Raw genomic sequence first — 25,327 nt, 5'->3', positions numbered from 1 at the left:
ACCATACTCTTTTGACCATCAATATCAGACGAGAATCAGATATTTTTTCTTACCGTAGATAAGATCAGATTATCTGATGCGGTGACAGGATAATTTGTATATTTGATGTTATCTTGAAGACTTTTCAGCGATTTCATTCATGCTTGAAAATTGACTGTGAATTCTGTAATTAAAGCCATTAGATATTAAATATCGCCCATAGACAATCTGCTATCTGCAATATCTCTTGGACAATCTGGCTTAATTAAACCGGATCGGGTAAGGGCAGTTCTAAGAAATCTCCACGGACATTGGGATGACCACCAGGCTGATCCATATTAATAAACTTGGTAAGAAATGGGCTAAGTTGAACAGTTGCAACAAGGTTAATATAACCCTCGAGAGAGCCATGTCCTGCAAATGCTATCGGGCTAATGGAGTCCTTATTAATCAGAAGCTAATCGCAGCACTGAGATTACACCAGCACCCTTTTAACTGTTTGCATGCGGAGCATGCTGTTTATTACTCGAAAGATAAACATGTCGATTGAATGGCGGGCTAAGCTCTATCGGTCAGCCTTTTCAGTTAGCAACTGAAATATCGGGTCAATTCTTTCTACAATGGCGCTTAATGTGTTGCAGGTTTACGACAGGAAAACTGGCCTCATTCAAGCTAATGTTTCGGCGAAATTCCCCCTATTTATCGTGAGTGGTCTGGATCCGGGAACAGAACTGAAAATGGTAATCTATGCTGCAAACAGCAAAGGCCGCAGCGATCCGGTACTGCTCGAAGGATTTACACTAAAAGTAGCCGAAAAGCAGACAGGTAAGATTTGTGGGATTTTTCTTTTAGTTTCGCTGGAAAATCCGCTCGTGGTGCTTAACACTTTGCCCGTCAAATCATTTGACAAAGCGAAAAGCGTTTTTACGGCAATTTCCGCTTGTCTGCTCTCCCCATTCACTAAATAGGTGGCTATTCCAACGAAAATGTGTCATCAGCCTTGAGAAAGCGGATAAAATTATTTTTGTTCATTTGAATTCGCATTTTAAATTATAATTTGTAGGAAATTAGTTAATAATAAATATTTCCCGCAATTATTTTCTTGCAGCAATTTTTATTCGTTTTTTCTCCCCAGTCAAGTTTCGGTCAAATTGCAAGTAGCAGCTTTCCAGCTTTACTGCATTCATGCGCTTGTAAAGCTGCAAAATCCGTGCTAAATATATTTTCTGTAATTTTCCTACTCATATTTCGATGTCCAGTTGCATTTCGTTGCATCTACGTGATATTCCCAAATGTCGGGCAACCTGGGCGAATTCTTCGGTTCTGCCCGCATATTCCGGTCCAAAACTCGTTGATTTACGACATGTTTCTTTTATTTTGCGGCAGAAATCTGTACGCGCTTGAATTTTCGGAAGATCCTATTTTGCATGTGATTTCGTTGCCACGAAATATATAGTATGTGCTGAGTTACACATACAAGCGCTTAAATATTTATAAAATTTTACTAGATTCTTAAAATTTTGCCGTTATCAGTTAAAATATTTTGTTCTTTATTAACTGACTACCACGCAGTTTATTTCAAACTACTTCAGCTTTCGTTATTTTAGCATTCAGAGCTAAGAGTAAATTCAATTTCTTAATTGAAACGGAACGTGAGTTTGCAACTTTTTTACGAAGAAGCTAAGTTAATTTAAAGCAGTCAACTCTTCAACTTTCTGTTTTTGCACAGAGATTTTTCATAATCAATAAAAGCGACTTGTACCCTTTTATAAGGCACGTTTTCACATTGCATAAAATTGCAATTCTATCATTGCTCAGTTCTGAAATACCACTTATATAATAATAAAAGCCAAGAGATGCAATGTTTTCAAACCATTTTGAAAATATCCAGCGATGACGGACTAATTTCTCTCTTCAGCAGAGACACTTAGCTAAGACGTTTTATCTAGAGTGAAGCCTTTATCCAGCCAAACTGAAAATTTGTCGATTTTACCGAAAGAAAGAAAGCCCGCCTGGAAGCGTAGCTTTGCAACTCTTCGACTCGAAAATTAATGTTTCAATTAGCGATGCGCCAATCCGCAATCTGCTTAGACAAAGACGTTTGAGATATCTGAATGTTGAGTATTCTTGGAATTAATTGAGGTAGGCAAAGAGACTTAATGCATTTCCGTCAAGTTTCTAAAACGCAAACAAACTCGCACGACGCCTAGTCGAATCCGCGCTTCACTTGAACAAACTTATAAACTAAATTATACAGTCGGCTTACTTATTTGGTGGACGTACGTAAGTTAATTTTATTCCACTGAAAGAACCTGTCTAACATGCAGAAGTGATTGTAAACGGCAAATTTTAAACGTCTATTCAAAATATGTGAATTGTGGGTGTTTAAATGAGAAAATGTAGGGTTTAATTGGATTGCAGTGGAGCTCCAAAGAAGACGTTTAATCTCTGGGAACTAACATTTATAATCGATTTCACATTTAAGATTGAACCAACGATCCACTAGAAACACTGGCTCAGTTCACAATTAGCGCTTTTGTCAGGTTAAAAGCGAGGTTTTATTTGTGGCAAGGAAACGTTCAGCTTAATATCTGATCTATTATATAAGCGAAAATAGTGAAAATGAAGATATTGCAGGATCGGTGATGGTTTCCAACAATGAAACTAACTAAACCTAGAGAGCAAAGAAATATTATCGAAATGAATATCGCTATGCAAATTTAGCGTTCACGAGTGTTCCTGCTGAATCGGATTAGGCACATTATTAGTTCCTGCATTAAAACCGTTTTCTGTTTACCTGCAGTTAAATGCTTTTCAGTGCAAATTAGCTTTTACTATTTTTTGTAACTAAAAGTGCCTCTCTATTGCTGTTAACTGAAATTTTTCTCTTGGTGGTGGTCGATTTTCTCATTTTTTTTTTGTAAAATGTTTTGAATTCCGCATAATTGTTATTTCAAGGTAGCACGGAATCCGACGAAGTCATCGGAAAACATGTTAGAAGCTTCAAACACGAAATTATCGACATTTTCGAATATTTGGGGCAGTTTTGGAGATTCACGATTTATAACTGACGATATTTTCTTTATTGTAGTCCTAGAAAGTTTAAATATGCATGTGGAAGAGCTTTTTATATCGAAAACAATCCATTGAGCTCAAAAATCACGCAAGCAAAATTTTGGATTATGACCGAAACTTATTTAAGGTACGTTTTTGCCAAAACAAGACATTCCCAAAATGCGTTGTGTTTCACTTGAATCTTATTTCAAGGAACAGAGGAATCCAAGGAACTCATTGAAAATCGGGCTGGAACCTTTAGATCCAAAATAATCTAGATTTTCCATAATTATTGGAAGTTTTTTGATATTCAAGATTTTGAACGAACAATGTTTGCAATATTGTAGTCCTAGAAATTTTAAATATACATACAGAAGCACTTCTTAGATCAAAAGCAATCCATTGAGCTCAAAAAACAAGCGAGTAAAATTTTGAATTTTGCTCAAATTTTTTTATGTCGATTGAAGTCAGTTTTTCGAAAAAAGCATATTTACTTAAACTTATACTAATCCTAACTACCTATTTACTAACACTAACCACTATTTCATATCAAGTCGTATCTCGAGAAACTGAGGAATCCGACAACCCGATGGAAAAAGCTAGAAGCTTCAAATTCGAAATAATCGACGCTTTCAATCATTTTAGGCAGTTTCTGGGTAATCGCCTCTTTAGCGCACCATATTTTTCCTGTTGTAGTCCCGAAGACTTTAAATATGTATATAGAATAGCTTCTAACATCGAAAGCAATTAAGTAAGCTTAACAAACCAGCAAATAAAAGTTTGAATTCTACCGAATCTGAAATAATCGGCATATACAAGAAAAGTTTGTGTCTATACTTGTGAAACTACAAATTGCCTTACAAACTTGAGCTTCTATTGTTTGTTAAACAGTAGTTTATTTAACAAAACTGCTCTAAATTATTAGGCCAATGTGGGAGGTGAATTCTCCGACTTCGACGGTTCTAGAGGGTAACTTTACGTGAACATATTCTTTTAATTCCTGAGCAATAGGATAAGCCCGCATGTGTAAATTACAGTGAACGTAAATCAAATGTATGTTTAAATCTGCTGAATATCAATTAGGAAAGGATAGTGAATTGGCTTGGAAATTTTACACTTAGCTACAGATTGTTTGAAAATTTCAACTGTCGCAGATCCGCTTGCTGCGAAGTGGCATAAATAGTTACACATGTTGGTTTGAACCGAGAAAATTATCACGAAACTTATATTAACGTTAAAACCTAAACTTTTCCTTCTAAATCCGATTTAGCCAAAAAAAAATCAAGCCGAAAAGGCTGGTCAATTGACCAGACGATATAAGACAAGTTCTGAGGCAGTACGCGTGTGGTCAGACGTGAACAATGACCGACTGTTTATCTTGGAGAATTTAATTACGTTTCATTCTCTCGCCTCAAACAAGTTACACTCGAACTTATTTCATTAAAACTCGGTATTTTGCTGGACCGACAATATATTACAGTGCATCAAGTTGCCCTCTCCACGCGGTATCAATCAATGACAGCCCAGCAAACCCTTATCATTTTCTGTTTCTGGTCGGTGTCCCTGCGGCTTGATTAATATCGCTTTAATTTCGAAAGCCTCCGAACTCATTTAATGGCAAATTCTAATTACTTTCATGGGAAAATGTATTGATTTATTGTGTAATTTTCGGGCTACTTGTCTTGTCTCCAGCTATGATTACCTGGTTGGGCAACCCGGCTGGAAGTCTTTTATTMGAACAGTTTAGAACCAGCAACATTCAACTATGATCYCTGGATRGAATAGAGTTAAAATAKAAATGATTGCACTTGAGGGTTAAGGACTAAAGGCTYTACATTATACATGTATACATTATTATATATACATTATTCGCTTATAGATACATTATTCGCATTCCACAGCAATCGCGTGATGCAATAAATGGAAGATTCAGCATTGGCATTCATCAGTCTGCRTCTTGACGCYTTCGTTTGATAGAGTTAATGCAATCGAAACGATAGTTTTACAAAAACTTAGCTTAAACCCAAAATTTTTTGAAGGTTTCTACACACTTGCAGATGCAAAAGTGTTGTTTCAAGCGCAGATCGCTCTTAGGTTTTTCAAAGTGCAGTTCGTGTTTAAACAGTTAATCAGATGTTGAGATGGCACAACCAAGAATGATATATTAATGTATAAAATGTATTAATCAGTTCTAAATTTGTAGCCTCAACTCTACAGGGTTTTCCTTCATGGATCGACACACCTCTAAGCTCATCTATTTCAAAAAATTGTGAAAGGTAGTAAATACTACAGCTGTTCGTTATTATGTAGTAAAACTTAATAAAATGGAAGGTTAAAATGACAGCTTCAAAGGCATACATGTTAAAGTGTACCTGAAAGTATTTTTTTATAGGAACACTCGATTTATTTATAGGCAGATCGCTAAGATTTTTGTCCTGATTTCAAAAGTTCATGTATTCTGCCTACATTTGTTAGCGTTTTTCTTTATATTGCGTTTAAAAAATTATAAATAGCCGCAAATCACAGCAATCAAAGCAAATCAAAGAGTAGAAAATCGATTTTGCGAACGGCAAACTATAGAATAAAGAAAATAACAACATTTGTAAATGAAGATGAAGAATTAAATATTTTAACCACTTCACTTGAGTTCATACTTAATTCATAACCCCCTAATAGCCCCTACTTAACTCCACGTGATTCTATTCTCTGGAATTATTGAAAGAATATTGTGTATGAAAGTCCAGTTATAAATGTTGATAACTTACGCCTTATAAAAGTGGATGCAGTTAACAATATTAATATGAATMATAACTAATATATTCAAAACGTTTTAAATAAAATTGAAATTGATTCTGYAAAATGTATAGASCTAAATGGAGGTCATATAGAGAATMACTGATTTTAATCTTAKTTTTTTCATTTATATTTTYTYAWTCTATAATATTCAGTAAATATGGTTATTTTCTCTGARATTTTTTTGTTTGTSATATTTCAAGTTTACTTTGATGGATTGCTCTTAGTAATTTCTAAMACGTAGTCTWAAGAAAACGCCKCAAACAAAKCTTAACAATATAAATATTTCTGAGGTCAGAAGTCTGTCTTAAAAACAYATAGCGTGTTCACACAGATTTTAAAAAMCTGAGTAATAATAAAGAAAACTTTAGCATTTACCATCKTTAATATATTTTTTAAATAATTCATMTAGAGRWGTTGTCAACTTATCAGAAGACTAGGTAGACACTAGATAGAAGTAGCAGACTAGATAGACAGGAGAGACTTAAGCTGAAGGATTTWTTAAGCAACTTYAAAACTGAMGACTCTGCATTCSACGCTACTGAGYCTATCTTTTGAAATTTGAATGCTCCAACTCTTGGACAAAAATGTAGACTCCTCCAGGTCCGTGCTCTCTCCCTTCWGCTTTCGCCAGTGGAAAAACCACCCGCCGCTATCAATTACGTAAACTAATAAGACCGCTTTCTCGGGCTGAATTTAACAATAACTGCCATAACCCTTATCACTTTCAGTTCTCTCGCTGGGTACCCGAGATCAGATTGAAATCGCACCCATGCTCGGTTTGATGGTTGGGATCGTGACTGCCCTGTTGCTCATCACTGTCATAGTTTTGGCCACCCTCAAGATCTGCCAGACGCGAAGGTGCGGCTCAAGAGCTTTTCGAGACCGATTCTTTCCCCCCAAGAGGAAAGTGGTGATACAGCAACGATGCGATTCCATCGATCTTTTTGAAAAGGACGACAGGAACCCGGATGTTGTACCATCGAATAAAGGTATGTTTAAGCTTATGAAGCATTTTTAGAATATCAATAGGTAATCAGCGTTTCAATCAACAAGCTGTGAAGCATTTTTTTTTCTGTACGTATTTCCTAAAAACTTTACAATACGACGACAAATTTTGAAACAAATAGTACCGGTACTGGTAAGCGTATCGTTGGACACCCGGTTTATTTGAAATTCATAAATTTTAAACATGTTTCCATCAACTTAATTGCCATCTCCGTTACCAATTTTTTTTCATATTTCAAACAATAAGGCCTCAGTTGAGGACCGGAATACTAAATGGGCACTTCGTGTATTTTCCTTTTTGCATTCGAAATGTATTTTTTCAAAACAGTGGCTCAAAGGAATGTAAACCTTCTGGGAGCTAAAAATTCTCCAGTCCCATTGTTACGCAGGAAATATGATTGATTCATGGGCGTAATTTGCATAGCAAACATTTAATTTACAATGTTTTGGAACGTGAAGCGCTCGATCTAGTAAAATGAAAAATATTAATTGATACGCGAGTATATAAAATTCGTAAAATCCGGATTTGCTTGGATGCAATATTATATTCCGTCGATCGGCGATTCATGAAGGAAAAAAGTAGGTGGCACAGATAAAACCACTTAAAGTACTTAATCGATTTATTGAAAGGACAAGAGGTTCATTGATTTCCTGGGAGCCACTAGACGTTTTAAATTAAAAATGCTATAACAGCAACAAAAATGAGAGGAAAGGAAAGTTAATTTCCAACAAATGCAGGAAAATGCAAAAGCAAACCTTAAATAAATAGAACACGCCTGCTTAAAAAAAAACATAGGGTTAAAACCATTATATCAGAGTCATCACAAATCTCTGAAACGTGGAAATCATACATAGAAAAAGTGTTTGGATCGGACAGGTCTTATCCAGGTAGGAGGAACCATAGCAGCACAAAAATGCAACAAATCAGCAGGCCCAGACAAAGAGAATTACCACAGATCCCAGATCCTAGCTAGAACAGACAAGCAATTCATTGACCTCTTTGCACTCTTCAACACCATGTATAACAGCGGAAAATCCCGGAGGGCTGGCTGCATTTGATGTCTGTTGCAATTCCAAAGAAATCCAACAATGTGGTTACCACCGACCACCGACTCCCAAGCCCGATCAATCAGATCAGCAAAGCCTTTACGAAAATCATTCATAGAAGAATATACTATAAGTATGAGGCAATACAAAGTTTACGGTCCAAGGGTTTGACTAGGTAACAGCTAATACTATAGTCTATAGTATTTGGTAACAGCTAGGGCTCTATAGAAAGTTACCGCGAGAAAAGTCGGTCGAAGAGCCTTTCAATTTTAAGAAAGCCCACCTGGAAAATGTTTTACTGATTCAAAGCGAACTCGGTAATGTTTTTCTGCTCGATACACCTCAATGGCTGATTTAATTAACCTACTTTTTGAAAACCGAGAGTAGCACTCATTTATTTTTCAGCGTGGCAAATTGGAATTTAATAATGGATCACCGGTGATCAAGAGGTGGATCGCGTTTCTGTTAATTAAGACCCACGTTTTCGTTTGCACAGAATGGCACAAAATTGTTCAGATTTCTTGAAATGCTAGACGTTGTCCATACTGGAAGCAGCAACAACGTAATTTAGCTGAAAAAAATAGCAATGGTTTTATGAAAATATTGTTTCAGATTCAGATTATCAACTGGGTTCAGCTGCCCAAACTCCCGGCTTAAACAATTCAGTGATCTCCGTATCGGGAAATCCGAACGATTTCGCAACCACAGTGTCTTCACCTGTGTCTTCACCATCAACTATCAACAATATAACGCCCTTAGCTGAGGCCTACATGGCCCGAAACAGAAACTTCACGTCGCCCAATGTAAGTACTTTTTTAGCGCTAATTAATATCCAAGAACATAATTGCCTGCAATTAATTGCGATTAAACCGAACACTACGGGCGAACAAACGAAAGATAGGCAACTTTAAAATTTATTGTTATTTAGGTAATTGCGAACCGCTTGACGGTAATTAATTAACTGCGGAAAGAATTCGGGGCTGAGGGACGGTGTTCAAAAATTGTTCTTTGAAAATAATTTCCGTTGGCAATTATAAATGAATGGCGGAAGTTGAAGTTGTTCGCTACTTCGCGCAGGAATAAATAAGACGAAATTTATGTGGAACACTTGAAAAGTGCAAAGTCAGTCGGCTGCGGGGCAGGCGGAGAGTTCCGATCTGCCTTTCTAAGCGGAAATTCCGGATTAAATCGTTGACGTGAGACCTTTCCGAAAGTTTGCTCTATGCAGCCGGTGAGGACGAAAAACGACAAGATTTACCGCTCGAAATATCGAAAGTAAACCGGTTTTTCTCTCATGGCGCACTGGAAAATCGGCGGAAATCCTGAAAATCCATTAAGGCAAATGGCAGAGCAATTAGATAGTAAATGTCCACAGATTTTGCAAATTTACGACTCAAGAAACTATCGGGAAAAAATGAAAAGGTGAAAAAAAATTGTCTTTGGTAATAGAAAAAAACTAGTTAAGATTATATTAAAAATAGGCAAAATTTGTATGTATACTTTGGCTCCCTGTACCTGGGATTCTCTAACCTGCGCATAAGACAAATTTTCCTGAACAGCATTTTTTTGCTTAAATCTTCTGTGAGTAAATTTCACCACATTTCTTAATTGCTATCCTAAACATGAATCATTCGCTCTTTTCAACTTTGATTAAATCGCCAAAAAATATCCAAATATCTGAAAAAGCTCTGAAACTAATTAAGCAAGTTTGTCAACGATAATGAAAATATTCATGACCATGGCACTTTATATCCGAAAATTGCGAATTTTATCCCCGGAATAACGCCATCGTCCACGCGCCCTTATTAGCGCCCGAAAAAAAAATACAAGAGACGCTATTAATTTAATTAATTTTCCGTTTCGGCTAATTTGAACGCAAATAATCTGCCAAACCGACCCCTCGGTGACGAAATTGAAATTTTTTTCATTACTCACTTCTCCCACCCGCACTGTGTTTTGTGTATAAATTAAAATTCTGCCAGACAAAATACACCTGGATTTCGGGGATTTATTTCTTGTTTAAGCGGGTTTTGGAATTTTGCCAGATGTATAATAAACCACGGGACAAGTATTAAAGGACCGTTGGTTTGTCTTTTTGCATGTCATTTTACCCGAAAAATAAAAAATCTACTGCATCAGCATCAAAACATTTTCATTTGCAGAACTTGTACAGTTTTTGCGAATTTAGGTCTTTTCGGCAATCCTGAATTTTGCATGGGAACTTGAACGAAATTTCTGCAATTTCAGCCAATATGCAAAGTCCGTTTACAATGAAGCAATTTTATTTGATCTTTTTTTTATCATAACTCAAAAAATACATTTATTCTTAAAGTTTAAATTTGCTTCATTTCAACAGTCTCAATTGACAAATAATGTGATTGTGTTCAGTGCACGAACCTAGTTATGGGAAATTCAATTATAAATTATAGTTTTTATCAAAATGTCGAGAAAAACATCAGCGAGTAGCATACCCGAATGCATGGATTAATTTTATGATTCATATGCATAAATTCGTTGCCAGTAACAGTATAAATGGTTTTTGGAGCGTAACGGAAAACAAATCAGATTCGGTATATAACGGAAAATCTAATTTAGATGAAGCAAATTTAATTAAAGTGAAAATCGGGTGTTTCCATACCGAAACTTGCTTGCTCTAGCCCGGGCTAGGCCGAAACCACCGAGAACTCTAATCAAATATCGGAGTTATGTTGTGCAAAACCGCAAGCAACCTTGGCGTACGCTCTCGAATGGAAAGAACTTTCAGTGACACCGAATTAATTCAGATTCATCAAAACGTAAAGTTTTGGAAAGTTTGGGCGAAATATGAGACCGCATTAAAGCGGAATTGCACAACCGTTCTTCATATGGAAATTGATACTGGCCGTAGTTTCAAAGGCCTAAAACATGAAAGCGATGAATGAGCTCTCTTGTTGTTTTCAATAATCCCACGTGCGACCTTTTTAATCCGGCTTTTCAAACTTTTCTCGTTCACGATAGAGCTTCGACAAACTTTTTGTTTATTCTTGCTCTCATTTCAATCTCATGTATATCTACCACTTCGCTACTTTTATGAACAGATATGCCACAAACTTTCTGTTTATAAGCTCATCTAATTTTTTATAGTAAAAATCAACAGAAAACTAATTTGTTTTACGAATTAATAAGAAAATTGAAATACTCCAAAATTTGAAATGAGGAAATGCACTGTTCTGCAAAGAACTGTTGCAAAAACGCATAAAATAAAAACAGAAAAGTAATTTTAAAATTATAAAAATACTTATAAAATTATGAAAAAAACTTAGCAGAACACATAATTTTTGGCCTCAAATAATATCACATGCTCATATGCAGAGACATAAAAAATAGTTTTGTGATTGTCTAAATGCTTGAATATTGTTGATTTTTTTATTTTTAAGACACATTGCTCTTCTGCTTTTATTTTCTGTTTTACCACTAAACGTATTTTTACTGAATCGCGGGCAAAAGCCAAATTCTACAAGTTCTTCAATGGGTGAAATCTATTTGCTGACTTCTTATCACGAACAGTAAAAAATGAAATTTATTCGGGACATAAAACTAAAAAGTTTTCATAGTCGCAAAATCTGAAACAATGTGGCCGGCAATTTCCACGTACGTGATCCTTTATTTAATTAAATATGCCCGCTTTATTATTTACAGCTTTGAACCCGTTTAAATATTCGAACGAAATTAAAAATTTTATTTCGGTTCTGGGTTGCGTTTCAGTTTTATTTAAGCGCGTTTAGAAAATGTTGGTCGACGCTATTTGCACTTTAATATTTTATGTAATTAGTTTTTTCAATAGATTCGATAAACATTAGGTTCTGCTTGTTGCTTAGTGGGCTTTTCTACATCTGCAATTATAAATTGGTTGTACAAACCGAGAAATTTTTAAATCATTAGACTTATGTATGGCCTGAAAAATCTTCCAACCTCTGCACTCTTTTATCTTCAATTTTCATTCTGTTTTATGATATTAGTTCTAAGGTGGTTGAGTTATGATCTGTGTTTATTCTAGGGCACATACAGGGTCCTCTCAGATATATATTAGATCTTGTAAGTACTCGTGCGAACATCGTGCACTGTATACAATTTTGGGCACTCGCTTGCATAACCATGAGAAAATCGCATAGGCATTAAAAATTGTCCGCAACTTTATGTCACAGTTCCCCATTCCATCAGCCGTAAATGTCAATTTCTAGACCGAGATGCGAGTTATTAGATTTCGGGCCATGTTCTGTTCCATTTTTCCTGCGCCGGCTTAAAAAGAAGAAACTTGCCGGGTCTCGCCTCTGCATACATTTTTAGTAAAAATTCAGCGGATACATGGCATGTGAACTAACCAGGACTATTCAATATTCATAGTGTAACATAGACGCTCGAGGGAGACGAAATTTGCATATAGGATGTCCTTATTTTGCCAACGCGACCGACCTGGATACTTCAACTAAACTGATGACAATTTTTTTTCTTGAAGCAAATGCAAATTTATTCTTTTGGTGTAAGGAAAAGTGTAATCTGGACAAACCACTGATAATAAATCTGGTGCGATTCAATGCGAAAAGAGACTGTGAAAGTAGATTTGTGAAAAATTCCATTTTTCTCTCTATTAATAAATATTGAATTCTGCTCATTATCGAGTAATTTTTACACTTGAAATTCGCGCTCGCTTGGCTTTGAATTGAATATTTTCTGGCGCTTTTTAACTTGCATCAAATACTAACTAATTACGAAAGTAAATTTCTTGCTTTTATAAAAATCAGATTTGTATTGGATGGAACAACAGGATTTGCCGCGTTTTGAATGTAAAGCTTAAGAGTCTGCCAAAATGAATCCACACTAACCCAAACGCGCTCAAATTTACCGAAATTACTCAAGCTTGCTGAAACTATAAAATTGACGAAACTTGCTTAACATTATTATAGTAGAATGTTTTCTTTCGATTTTTAAGCTCCAACAGGAACATGAAGCTCTCAAGTGCTTAAAGAATAAAATGCAAAATTTTCCTCGTTCTTGGGGAAATGTCTAAACCGGGTAGCCCTAATGACCAATTCACACTTCAGTATAAAATATTCATAATAATTCCACGTTAGCATTCTAATTTTTTCAGCTATTTGGAAACAGCAAAAAGTACATGGGTTTGAAACAACATGGCATTTCCGTTAATTCGAGTACATTAACAGAAACTAAATCGCATCGCTAATACTTTCGTTAATAATTAAGCAGGGCAATCATTTGTTTGCTCGTGCGAGTTCCAATTTTCCATGTCACACATCAAAGCTTTCGGGGCGAAAACAAACAACATTAAACATCGAAACTCTGAACCCCCTAATTTATGCGTGACCATTTTGAACTAGTAAAACTACATCGAAGGAACGTGTTTAATAAATGGACCAGCAATGGATAGTAATTTTCTCCAACAATAATATTACTTTCTTAACGTGTTTACTGGTCAAATACATCAAAACTCTTATCCTGTTAAATATGCAGACATTCAAAAATTTCCAGACATCAACTAGCAATGAGGTGGTTTACGCGGAGCTACAGCTGGCACGGCCAAAATCTCTAGATGCTATCAAGAATGGTGGTCAACAATTATCAGCAGCTCAACAATACGCCACCTTGAGGAAAGGGGACGAATCGACAATCTACACGAAAATTGACCACGGGCGAAGGCCACCTCCTCCTGTTCCCATCAGCAGGACTTCACCCATTATTTCACCTGTAACGGCCATGTTTCCCACCTCCAAACAGGGGCTGTACCATAGGGAGGTGGTAACAGTGCGGACACCTTTAATGGGCTGCCAGCAGGAAAGTTGTGTTTAAGTAAGGACCAGAGTGTAAATAATTATAGATGTGTTTTATGAGAATGTTTATGTAGTGGAAGTAGGTGCAGTATTTGCTGAAGCATTCGAAATCGTGCCGGGGGGTAAAAATTAGACGAAAACCACTTCGAAAGCGGACATTGAATTGGCAATAAAGTGCAATTCGAATTCCCAAGTTTTAATTTGTTTGCCTAAAATGCGACGACAAGTTTCGAGCATCCTCAACTTTAGCGAACAAAATTTCAATTGAACTTAAAAAGATTTGCAGGAATCCAACTGTTTGAACTGGCAACGACTCAGTTAGATTTCCTTGACTTTCCATTCATGATAATGAACGAGGTCCGAAAATTATGTCTAGGCTGAATGTGCACCTTTTTCTGCGCTAAACAGAGCAAATGCTAAAGATGAAGAGTTAAGAAAGGTTTGTTAAGTTTTCCAGTTCCAGATAGAATATACAGATCAAACAAATTTCTTATTTTTTTATAGACACTTAACTTATTTGATATCAATAACCGAATCATTAACTATCTCATTCTTAATATGTTCAGTTTCTTGACCAATCTCGAATAATTGCAAAATGGTTGGGTTTTGGTTTTGGTCACAGACAAGACTGAATTCCCAAGAAACATTAACCATCCTGCAATTATCTCATCCTTAGGCAACGTAAAACCAAAAAACTCTCTTGTTAGTGGTTTAGAATATTTATTTTCATTCGTATAGCTTTAACTAACAATAATTAAATAATTGTATCAGTATTTATTATAAACTTTTCTATTTTTGTATGGGACCAAAAGATGATTGTATTGGTCGATGTTATGATGATGATGCGTATCAGTGTCGAATTGAGTTATTGTAAAAGTGCAATTTTTACATATCGATGTCATGCGGGAATCAGGAAAAACGCCGTTTGAGTTGTGCAAAAATCCTATTTTCCTGATTCTTGCTATATTTTGTTTGTATCATTGTTACCAATTCAAATGTAGGTCAATAATAGTGCAATTAAATGATAAGTACACTTTTGTCAAACTATTTTGTTATTCACAGTTTAATCCTAGTTGTGCTCGTCAATGATAATCTTGGTCATACCTACTGTAAATAATTAGGAATAGTGTACATTGCTTCAATTTTTCATTTTCCTAATCGCGTACTCAAATGGCAAAGTGACTACCACACGCAACAAAGAGATAACAAATTGATCATCAAAGTGATTTTTGACATCCCAAAATATCCTCAAATCGATATCAGAATTAATTCGCGGCCTATTCTCAAGACCCCTATCCTCCTTCCTACGCAAAAGTAACCCCTTTCCTTAGATACCTAATTGTAAAGTCCTAGAGTGGAGCCCATTGAAGCAGAAACAATAATTGAAAATATCTTGTAAATAGCTAACTATTTTAAATAAAGTTTTGTACGATATGGTGAACAAAATGGTGGAGTTGCTGTACAAATCTGGAAAGTATGTGTTGGCACAACAAACTTGTACAAACTGTACATACACACCAAGTTCGTTTGTCATAAATGTGATATGATGTACTTCGATGTCGAAGACTAATGAATTTAATTGAATTTATATATATTATTAATGGTAACGGAATCATATCTTTTTTCTGGACGTTTGAAAGTTTATTCTGTCTCTTTATATAAAAAAATAAACCAAATTATGTATACTCCTAATAATCTAATAATAAAGTGTTAAGAGTATTATATAGTGGTGTCATTTGGTTACGTCTGTGAAATTTTATGGAAACTTTTGGGTAAGTAGCTTAAGGAGTTGCTCAATAAAATGCAAACTCCAGAAATGGAAATTAGTTTTATCCGGAGAGTGAGTTTTATCCGGAGTAAGTGTAAGTAAGTAAACGCAACATTTTAGAGCAACACGGGACGATTCCTAGTCGGCATTTTTTCAAATGGCATCAAATGGTATAAGCATTTTTTAACATAATAAATTCACCTGTCTTCAAAGTTCTGCTTGATTGTTTTAGTTCTTTTAGTTGTACAGCATCAGGCTCAAACTTGCCCGAAAATTTTAAATTTGATTCAACACAGTTCCGAATCACGCATTTCATGCAAAAAGTCCGAAGAATAAATCTATTAACTTTCAAATACAACATACATCAAAAAATGTTTTAGTTCTCTGAAATAATATTTCTAACAGTTAAACGGATGCTGCTTTAAATATAAAATTCGTTGGTTTTTTTGGAGTACGCACATTATGCTGAAGGAGAATATTCAGATCGATACGCAATATTCCTGCTATCCATACTGTAAAGTTAAAAAATTAAAACATTCAATAACCTCTGAATTTTGATTCATGAACAGTAAATTCGTAGTTAAAAGTAATTTTTCTGTCGAATTCAAATAATCATTAGTCAAGTTAATGCGCAGAAAAATTGATACAGTTTTATTTTTTATACAACTTGGTGAATGATAACTTGGGATGTTAATTATAAAACTTTATTTAACGAAACCGTTTTTAAAAAGCTTTATTTAATTTTAACAGCGAATAAGCTTACTACTTAATTCCACAAGGTGGTTACAAAGAATGAATGAATTATGTATAACAACCAAATGAAGTAAACGCAACTGCTGACACGTCAAATGCTGATGCCTGGTGTCTTCTTGGTATTCTGCTGATGCCTGGTGTCTTCTCGGTACTCTGGTTGCAGAGTCAGTTGTTATGGCTATGTAACTTGTTTAAGGAACTTTTCTAGCCTTTTTTTAATGGTTTATACTTACCCAAACACAATTGAATAAAATCGACAGCATTTAATGAAAAACATGAAGACAATAATACTGAAAATACTCAAACAGAAAGAAGCAAATCAAATAGGTCGGAAGAATGCCTAATAAACACGAATTCACAAAAATCAGCAACGAGCAAAATCAATAGAGCTGAATGTAGCAAACACAACAGAAATACAACAGCGAAAAAACTCATAAATCAAACAGATGCAAATGATGCGTTATAGCAGAGCGAGAAAATATATTTTGGTTTGTAAGCAATAGAATATTGAGAATTTTTTTAAAAATTTGCGATATGTCAACAATATTGGATAGTAAGATTCCTATCAATAGTGTTGAAGCAATAAAAACAAGATGACGATCAAGTTAGAGCCAGAACAAACTCGCAAAAAATTGACAATAAAGAAGTTCAGCAGGACGAGACAAACATAAAAAACAGAAACAAACAACATTCAAAACGGCATTAGGAAACCCAAAGAAAAACTGCCAACAGCACATACTCAAGTCGCAAGAATAGATCACCTGAATGAGAAATTTCAACATTTTATATAGGATGTTAATAGCAAAACTATTAGATAATGAAAATTATTTTTAAGGAATACAAAATCGTATCATGAAATTGAAAGAACAGATAATCTCTAACAAACTTTCCACGTTATACATGTAAGACATTGAATAACGCTCAACAAAAAAACTCGTATCCTACACGCTTTTCGAAAGAAAGAATGAAAATTTAATTTTAGAATTGAAACATTAAAACTTGTTGCATTCTACGATTGTATATTAGGTGTTTTTTGAGATTTATCGATCTTGTTCATAGTATCTAAAGTATGGAACATATAACCAATATAATTTTTCTGGTCAATGTGGTGTGTCCAACTTTCCTCAGGTCTTCAACAAAACGCCAGGTTAAATCGATTAGAATATTGGAGAAAACATAGCATATCGCTACTAATTATTGATGGAAGAAGCATTGATCGATTTTGTGCAAGGCTGCCGAGCTAGAAACCGAACCAAGGCATAAAACAGTTTTCTCTGACCTAAACATCATGAAGGATAAGACTTCTATACAGACACTGAACATGGACTAAATCTGGATCAATATGGCGAGCACTTTGTGGCAGACTTTGTTTTCCAGGTGGCGCAACGGGTTCTATGTTAAACATTAATTGAGACATTTAAAGGTAAATATGATTCAAAACGTCTAGCAATCACTAACTAAAGAAGAGTTTGTGGTTCGCTTTACAAGCTTACTTTGCTTAAACTGAGGCAACCAAATTTCATTAATGAAAATGGCGTTCTCGGTCATTGCTGCAGTTTAAAGCTAATTTTCAATTGCTCATAACTTTGCTGCGAATTATTTAGTTGCCTTTTCCTCTTATTCATTGTTTTGCACTGGTTTTCCACTTTACGATTTAATTGACATTTTTAATATCCTTTTGCACACGTTCGTTCACTATTCATTCACTGAATCCTCACACGTTTAACTTGAATATTTCATCCAGCTGCATATGTTTTCACCGTGAGCCAAAACCTTCTGTCCTGCTGCAGAGAACTTTGAAGTTTACTGTTTACTGCCCAACCCCAGTTACTGACTCTATTAATTCGAACTTGAATTCAATTTCAAACAAAGCCCTTTTAGGCACAAATTCATCATATCCGGCACATCCGAACAAAGGCATTTTACAGTTTTTCAGAGAAACCATAATTGTTTCAACTCTGACTAATTAATCACATTCACATGCATCTTTTCGGCACGAAAAAGCGACATGGGAGGCGCCCACTTTTTATGTGGCTTTTTGGTGTATCGCGTTTCATTCTCATAAAACACAAAAAAAATTACTTCAACAGATTTCAAAGAACGCACATTCACGTTTTGTCATTTTTTTGTTATTAAATTTACAGTGGCGAAAAAATGCCGACCAGAGTTGATTGTCAGTTCTCCAGGACGAAAATTAATTGATTTTTCTTTAATATATCGAACATTTCACCTGCTTAGCTGAAAGTCTCACATTAAAACCCCATCAATCCACGTTCAGTAATCGGGCAAACGTTTCCAATTTCGGCGCTAATATTTCCCGTTTGTAAAGACAGGTACTGATTTTTTTCCTTTTTAATGATATTTCAAACTAAACTACAATCGACGGGGACTAAAAATCTGTTACTGAAAGTGCATGCGACCTTTTAGCCACTGTATGATTGATTGTTGCGAAAATTGAATTTGGGTTTAAACCGTGCATTTTCCTCGCTTGAGCCTGAAAACTGAATACGGAAGTTTTAGCAAGTTTTTTTTTGTTTTAAAAATGAAAGGGGAGTTTATCTACAAGAGCAAATATATTGAATGTATATTTTGAATTAAACCTCACAGATGTACAGATGTTCAGTGCAACAGTTAGCAGCTTGCCAGTTTCTGGCTTCTGTGGTAGATTTACCCATAAGCAGGCAACATACTACTATGGACCCACAGTTCGGTTCATTGCTGCTCCAGGTTGAGTAGTCGAACCTTTTTTTGCTGGAGGTCCAGTACCAAAGTCCATTTTTTAGTCTTAAACCACCCAACCAATAGCTTTCTACAAAGAGGATTGTCCCCTTATCAACACCGCTCCCTTCTGATATCCTACAGCGCCAAAATAAAACCTTTAATTGTAAATCTTGTGCCTTACCGGTATTGCTGATTCCCCAATTGTTCATGGTTTCATTAAACTGCAAATATTCTTCTTCGGTTTCAAATGCGGCCAACTTCATGTTATCCTCCATCTGGCAGGCCAGGTCGGCTTCTACGTATGTGTGCTAAAGTATTTTCGCCTCGATGCTTCAAGATCAATCCGCAATAAATTACAGCTTACCTCATCGCTTGAAACGTAGTATTTGCTGCCTCCAATTCTGGTAAGTCCAGAACAACGCACTGATAAAGCACAAAGTAAAAGAGCGAATACGAAATTAATTGGTTTCGACATTTTACTGGAATGGAGGAAAACGTTTGTTGCTGAAAGTACTTAAAGACTCAGGATTTCACTAAGAAAGTACTTCAAATAGTACATCCTTATCTTCAAGTGCATGGCAAAATGCTATTAGATAAAGAATATTTCATACAAATTATATTATCGGCGACTGTTAGTGAACATCTGATTAAACAACGAAACAATCCAGAAAATGCCTATACGCAGAATGAGGTAAACAATGGAAGTTTTCGTGCGAAGGTCTTTCGGTGTGAAAACATATATTTTCATCACTCCACCCAGGAGTTGGAAACTGACTCAAGCCCTCAAAACAAGGTTTCACAGACTTTTTACTCATTAATGATTTCCTAAATTGGCTGTGTTCAAGCTGGCAAATTTATTTAGGGTTCTATCGACCGTAAGTTTGTTTTGTTCGCGCTTTATTTGGACGATTGTCTGGATTCCAGCAGTAAAAATGCCGAAACTTGCTTAACGGCAGAGCTTCTATTATGGGCCTTAACGAACCCATCCACCTACTTAAAATAGAATTCACTTTGACAGTGAATGATTCAGGTTTTGCTCATTTATCTGCTACGCCTTCAAAGCGCATACATAACAGGGTCTTATTAGTTCAACCAGTTAAGGTGGAGAAACACATAGTAATTATTTCACTGATCTCTACCATAAAAACACTGAATAGAAAGAAAACTCAGGAAACTCTCTTCAGGAAAATGATGTATTTATCAGTTTGAAGCTGAAGACACATACAACACTTAACTAGATGTAGAAGGCAATTCAAGTATAGACAAGATAACTAGTGGAAACTTCATACACAAGAATAAATTAAATTCAGCAATTCGAGTGTTAAAAGTTTGTTCGAGCAGTGGATTTGTTCGTTCATTTCTATAGACATTCTTTCTGCTTTGGACTACAACAGACAGGGCAAACTTTGGCAATTACTCTTAAAGTTAAAATTAAACTCTAGACTGAATTCGTTGATTCATTCATTCAGTGCCATTCTCATAATTATATGGAGCAAAAAGAAAAACCGCATCCGAACCGCAAATCTTTCACGCTCAATGAAATATTTCGCGAAAGTTTGGCCTGCTGGAAGTAGCGTTTACACTTTATTGAAAAAGAGCGGATTCGTCCCAAATTTACCGTTTCCCTTTCACGTAAATCGTCCAGTTGGCAGTCGAGATCGGAAAACTTTTTAACAGATCACTCATTTGTCATTAATATCGCCCCGTGTGTGTGTGTGCAAGTCTGACAAAATAAATTCGGGGATTCCAGACCAATTTCCAAAATGGTTCTAAAAGGATAAAGGTATATCTGAGCCCGAATTACTCTCGTGTTTTATTGCTGAGCTTGTTTTGCGGCGCACATGTCATAACTTCTTCGCAAGACAAACACAACCAGAGAAAAGTTGGAAGAGAGTTATCGTCAAACTGGTTTCAATTTAACTCTCCATAGATAAATTTGCAAAATGAACTGCATCTGCAGCAAGTAATCTTCGTTACAAACCGCATTGGATTTTATTAAGGTCTTTTCCAATTTAAGGAATGTTCCTGTGAGCCATTTTCCAGCAGAAGCTCTAATTCTTCAGTTGCAGCTACGAGTTAACTTGATAAACAAATGTATTTCATTTATTTACTTAATATAATTTGTAAGAAATTAAGTATCAGGCATCACGTATGATAGATACAATGTTTTTTTTTACTAACTAAAGCTAAATTTCGCTTGAATGCCTGATTTTAATAGCTATTATCAGGCACAACACGTGTCCGCGGGACTTTTGCCCCGAAACTCGCACATCTCGAAAAAACCTTATTACGTTTTTACACCCGTTCGAAAAACGAGAAATATTCGATTTATTTTTAAAATGTCCCTTTAATCCGCTTCCTCATGCGTGTTTGCTTCCGGATAGTTTAATAGGCAGCGGAAAATGCGTGGTCTTGTGGGATTCGTGACGGTCATCAATTACCATGCTCTTTAACTTAACCGCCTCTAAAGTATTAGGCGTTACAGGAAGCTTGAAGGCATTTAAACAATTACAGTTTGATGTCAGATAACCTACTTAACAAGCAATGCCGCTTGAAAATCCTGATTAATAAAAAATAAAAGTCAGCTAATTGAAAACTGCTAGCAATTAGCTCTATTAATTAAGCTGAAATCAGTATAGGCCAATTACTTAGCAAATAATTAACTATCTTCGTTGAAACGAGTTAATTACTTATTGAATTGTATCCTCCATACACTTCGATAAGCAGCATCTTGATTATTCAGTAATTGGCTCGAAACCACTTGCTCTCTCGCTCCCATTCTATTTCAATAGCTACGAAATCAGCAATAAAACAAAAGATGAGAGCTGAATGGAAAAATTTCAGTTTTAACTGGTGGTAAGCCTCAATTTTGCAATTTAGAGCAGCTGCTTTTGCTAATACTCCGTTCAGAATAACTAAAACATACGTAACTCTAATTGCACCGCAAACACGGTTAAAATTTATGGGAATCCGACAAAAGGGCTCGTTTTGGTACGCGTGAATCCTGGATTTAGAATTTGCATTTACATCGCTACTAATCTTCTGCTTAATTAATTAAACATCTACTACGATTTTACATCTAAATCATTCATATGCCCATTGGTCCGCAATATTGTTATGAAACACTAATAATGAATCCAGGAGAAAAAAGTGTATGGGGTAGTTTTTGGAGTGGAAATTTTCGATCAGCTTAAAATCAATTTTCCAATACGGAAGGTGCAACATTAAGCACTTGTACAACATTAAGCATTGTACTTAAATCGAATGAGATTCTGGCAACTTAGCAAATCAAAACAAATTTTAAATAAAAACACATTATTTTAATTTTGTAAGCAGCTAACTGGAAATTCAACAATATAATTTACAAGAACTGTTGGAAACTGGCGAACTCATTTAAGTTCAAAAGTAAACTAACAAAAGCATTAAACTTTTCGAGCAACTGTTGCACTGTTCGCTGGCTATTCATGCACAATGTCCAATTCAAGCATAAACTCCCGACAAATTATGCCAAAGCGAAAAAGCATTGAAGAAACGACACTTGCAAATTTATTGAGGACAAATAAAAATTATGGGACATTTTTCGATTTATTATCGTCGCTAATGAAACAATGAATTTTGTAATTATTTTGTTGGCAAAAAAAATTTCAACATCAAGTTTGCTGAATATAAAATAGTAGCTTTTGAGCTTGAGCATTCCTTTAGAACTGGCATTGAAACTCATTAAAATACGTTGCCCAAATAGAAAACCGGAGGATTTTTAATGGTAGGGCAAAATTGGATCTGTAAATAGAAAAGCGCTATTTTAATTTACAATCCCCTCCGTTTCGAGACTTTCAGTTGCTACATTAATGAGGTTGGCAAAAACACCAAAAACACATTTAATTAAGTAAAAAGTGAGTTGGTTTCAAACAAACTAATCTCTGAAAGGAGTGATAATACAGCCAGTAAAAACCAAGATATTAAGAGAGGTCAAACAGTGAGAGCTGAAGAGAAAATTCCGACACTTGATTGAACAACAGAAATTGCAAGAATAAATCACACTAACCGCCCTTCTCCATCTGCTTCTAATTAACTCAAGACCCTTCTCGGTGTTTTATTCGAAACCAATTCCAACATCAAAGGAAAACCTTTTATCAACACCTAGGAAAAAAGGAAATTTCCGATAAACCAAAGTCTGCGGTGACGTGTTCTATCGCGCCCGGCCATCAGAGCCAACACAAAAACTTTGGCACTTCAATTATTTTATAATGAATAAGTTCATTTTGCGACTGATTCTTCATCCCATCGAGCTTTTTCGCGGATTTATTGCCGCTCTAAAATTAATAAATTATGAGTGATAAAGCTTTACGTGGTAGAAGGGTGAATTCTCGAGTATTATCTCGCCGAGCCATGATTTATGCTCTGGTATTACACGAGAACGTGGAGAAAATGTTCGGTTTTAAATGTGTTCCCCTACGATAAATATTTGTCGGGTGAACTCAACTGTTTTTTTCGTTGTTTTTCTTGGGAAAATTTCATTACACATCTGTGCCAACTCCAAGTAAATTGAATTGCTCCTATGAACTTGCTCAGGAAATTTTGCTTCATGCTCACCAAATCTTATCTACTTAAAAATAATTAGCACCATATTTTATTTTAGAAGCTTTTAAGCTAGAGATCCATTTGCACCTCGGAACTTTAGCTCTCAAATTATCATCTTCAGTCACTAAAAAGGAAAATCCATTTGATCATCACAATCCATTGATATTGTTAAGGTGAAACAATCTGACCTGCCAAAATTCTAATTTCCCGAAAAAGACAGAAAAAACAAGCAAATCAATTCGGGGTAATATAATGTTGCCTTTTATGTAGTACCCCACGAAAAAGAAAACAAATCGGTCTTTTTGTATGTTTTGAAAGAGTCAGCTGCTCCTTCTATTTCGGTCGGGAGTATTTAAAGTGACACAGGCCTTTCTATCGCTCTCATCCCGAAATAATTTTCCAAATAGTACAGGAATGGCGGTTTCTGTGGGCTTCCAGAATCACGGTACAAAATTACTTCCAACTTCAAATAGCTTGCCAAGGCCCTAATCAAAAGCTGCAGAATCAAATGCATTCGTCTGCTTTCAGCGCGTGAACCGTTCGGAAAATTTATACCTACCTTTTCCATCGCATGATCATGTTTGGCGAAATATTTTGCTTTAAATTCCGTCATTAAATTGGCAGCTTTTCCATACAGTAAGCGTATAAAATGAATTTTACGACGTTATAAAATGACATGCGACTTTATTTTATTCCTCAACATTTGGCATCCGAATTCCAGCAAAAAACGTGTGCTCTCTCGAAATAAATCTCAGCGTGCTTATAGTTTCCCATAAAGAAATATCGCATTTCATGGGCCGTAATAGTGTCGAAAATGGGACCGTTTTTTCTTCCTTGCGCTTTTTCAATGTTATGGGAAAGTGTTTCACGGAATTCTCAACACTAACTGCAACTGATAAAACTTCAGACTATACAACTAGTTGCTTAAAATAATATTTTTGCATTGGCAGTATTTGCAAACGTCCAGTAGAACTCCGGGTCTGGCTTTGAAAAAAGCCACACTAAACATATGCCCTAATGTTTACTAATTCAACTATTAAATTTATATTGAAATCTAGTGCGAATTAACATGCTCATAAAGCATATGCGATGAATAATGAGAACAATAATAAATTACACCCATATTTATTGTGTTACTTGACAAAGCGCTTCACTCAAGAGCACAGGATGAGGGTGACAACTTGTTTATTTCCCCAAATAAATGACGGCGGATTCACCAAAGTCAACGGCATTTTTTTATGAAGTTCAATAAGTTCTTCAATGAGTTTGAGTCGGTTTTGCTCGAACAAAGTAGAATTCCCTAATCTGGCAACGAAAACCCTTTAGATATTAACTTATTCATGCCCGAGATAACTTGTCTTATTTGCCTCATAATTCGTCCTTAAAATAAAATATAGACATGTCGGGAAAATGTATGCCGAAACATGAAACTTTCATCATTCACGTTCTTAGAAAATTTCCTTTAGAAAAGAAAAGTTAGCGAACCTTTGTACATTATGGCTTTGATAATTTACGACCACATATTTTACCAGCTGAAATATAAAAAGGGAAGCGAAACTTTATTTAGCCTTTTTAATTTTACGATGCCAACTTTAAATGTGGGTTAAGTGGAAAGTTTTTAACAAAGGACCTAAGTTTGCCGAGAGGGCCAAATCCTCTTCTGACACGATTTTGCGAGGGAGCAAGACGAGTTGTTATGTTTACTGATTATGCAGCAAACACTCGAGCTAACAGAACGTTTCTGTCTTAGTTATTTCGAGCAGTATCTGAGTTATTTTCCGTTTTATATTAAGAGGTT

The 25,327-nt window shown here is 35.5% G+C and overlaps 2 protein-coding genes across 4 annotated transcripts in view; one reads left to right on the top strand and one right to left on the bottom strand.

Annotated features, from left to right (window-relative positions):
* LOC109540556 (nephrin) overlaps window positions 1–15,425 on the top strand; it is a 165,337-nt gene extending 149,912 nt beyond the window's left edge. Inside the window, exons 13-16 of the mRNA XM_019908985.2 lie at window positions 621–804; window positions 6,558–6,818; window positions 8,494–8,684; window positions 13,408–15,425. Coding sequence (XP_019764544.2) covers window positions 621–804; window positions 6,558–6,818; window positions 8,494–8,684; window positions 13,408–13,725 — 954 coding nt within the window. The 3' untranslated portion in view covers window positions 13,726–15,425. The remainder of the gene's footprint in view (window positions 1–620; window positions 805–6,557; window positions 6,819–8,493; window positions 8,685–13,407) is intronic.
* Window positions 15,426–18,781: 3,356 nt separating this feature from the next.
* Window positions 18,782–19,498, bottom strand: LOC109540562 (lithostathine-1-like). Of its 3 annotated transcripts, none has more exons than XM_048667406.1 (3): window positions 19,313–19,496; window positions 19,130–19,256; window positions 18,782–19,083 (listed from the first exon to the last, which is right to left on the bottom strand). In XM_048667406.1, the coding sequence occupies exons 1-3, from the start codon at window positions 19,421–19,423 to the stop codon at window positions 19,037–19,039; spliced, it is 285 nt and encodes a 94-aa protein (XP_048523363.1). In that variant the 5' UTR covers window positions 19,424–19,496; the 3' UTR covers window positions 18,782–19,036. The 3 variants fall into 3 exon arrangements, with proteins under 3 accessions (XP_048523363.1, XP_048523362.1, XP_048523361.1); XM_048667405.1 differs by having other exon boundaries at window positions 18,782–19,036; window positions 19,313–19,492; XM_048667404.1 differs by having other exon boundaries at window positions 18,782–19,256; window positions 19,313–19,498.
* Between the last annotated feature and the right edge of the window lie 5,829 nt (window positions 19,499–25,327).

The sequence above is a fragment of the Dendroctonus ponderosae genome, unplaced genomic scaffold (assembly GCF_020466585.1).
Source record: "Dendroctonus ponderosae isolate FM_Combo_2020 unplaced genomic scaffold, Dpon_F_20191213v2 Dpon_F_20191213_6, whole genome shotgun sequence".
Lineage (NCBI taxonomy): Eukaryota > Metazoa > Arthropoda > Insecta > Coleoptera > Curculionidae > Dendroctonus > Dendroctonus ponderosae.
This window is presented reverse-complemented; position numbering and strand designations above follow the sequence as displayed.

What these genes read in the sequence shown, in the direction of transcription:
- LOC109540562 (XM_048667404.1), bottom strand. Translation starts at nt 19,423, where the DNA reads ATGTCGAAACCAATTAATTTCGTATTCGCTCTTTTACTTTGTGCTTTA. An exon ending in ACTACGTTTCAAGCGATGAG is followed by an intron (nt 19,257 to 19,312) that starts GTAAGCTGTAAT and finishes AAAATACTTTAG; the next exon opens with CACACATACGTAGAAGCCGA.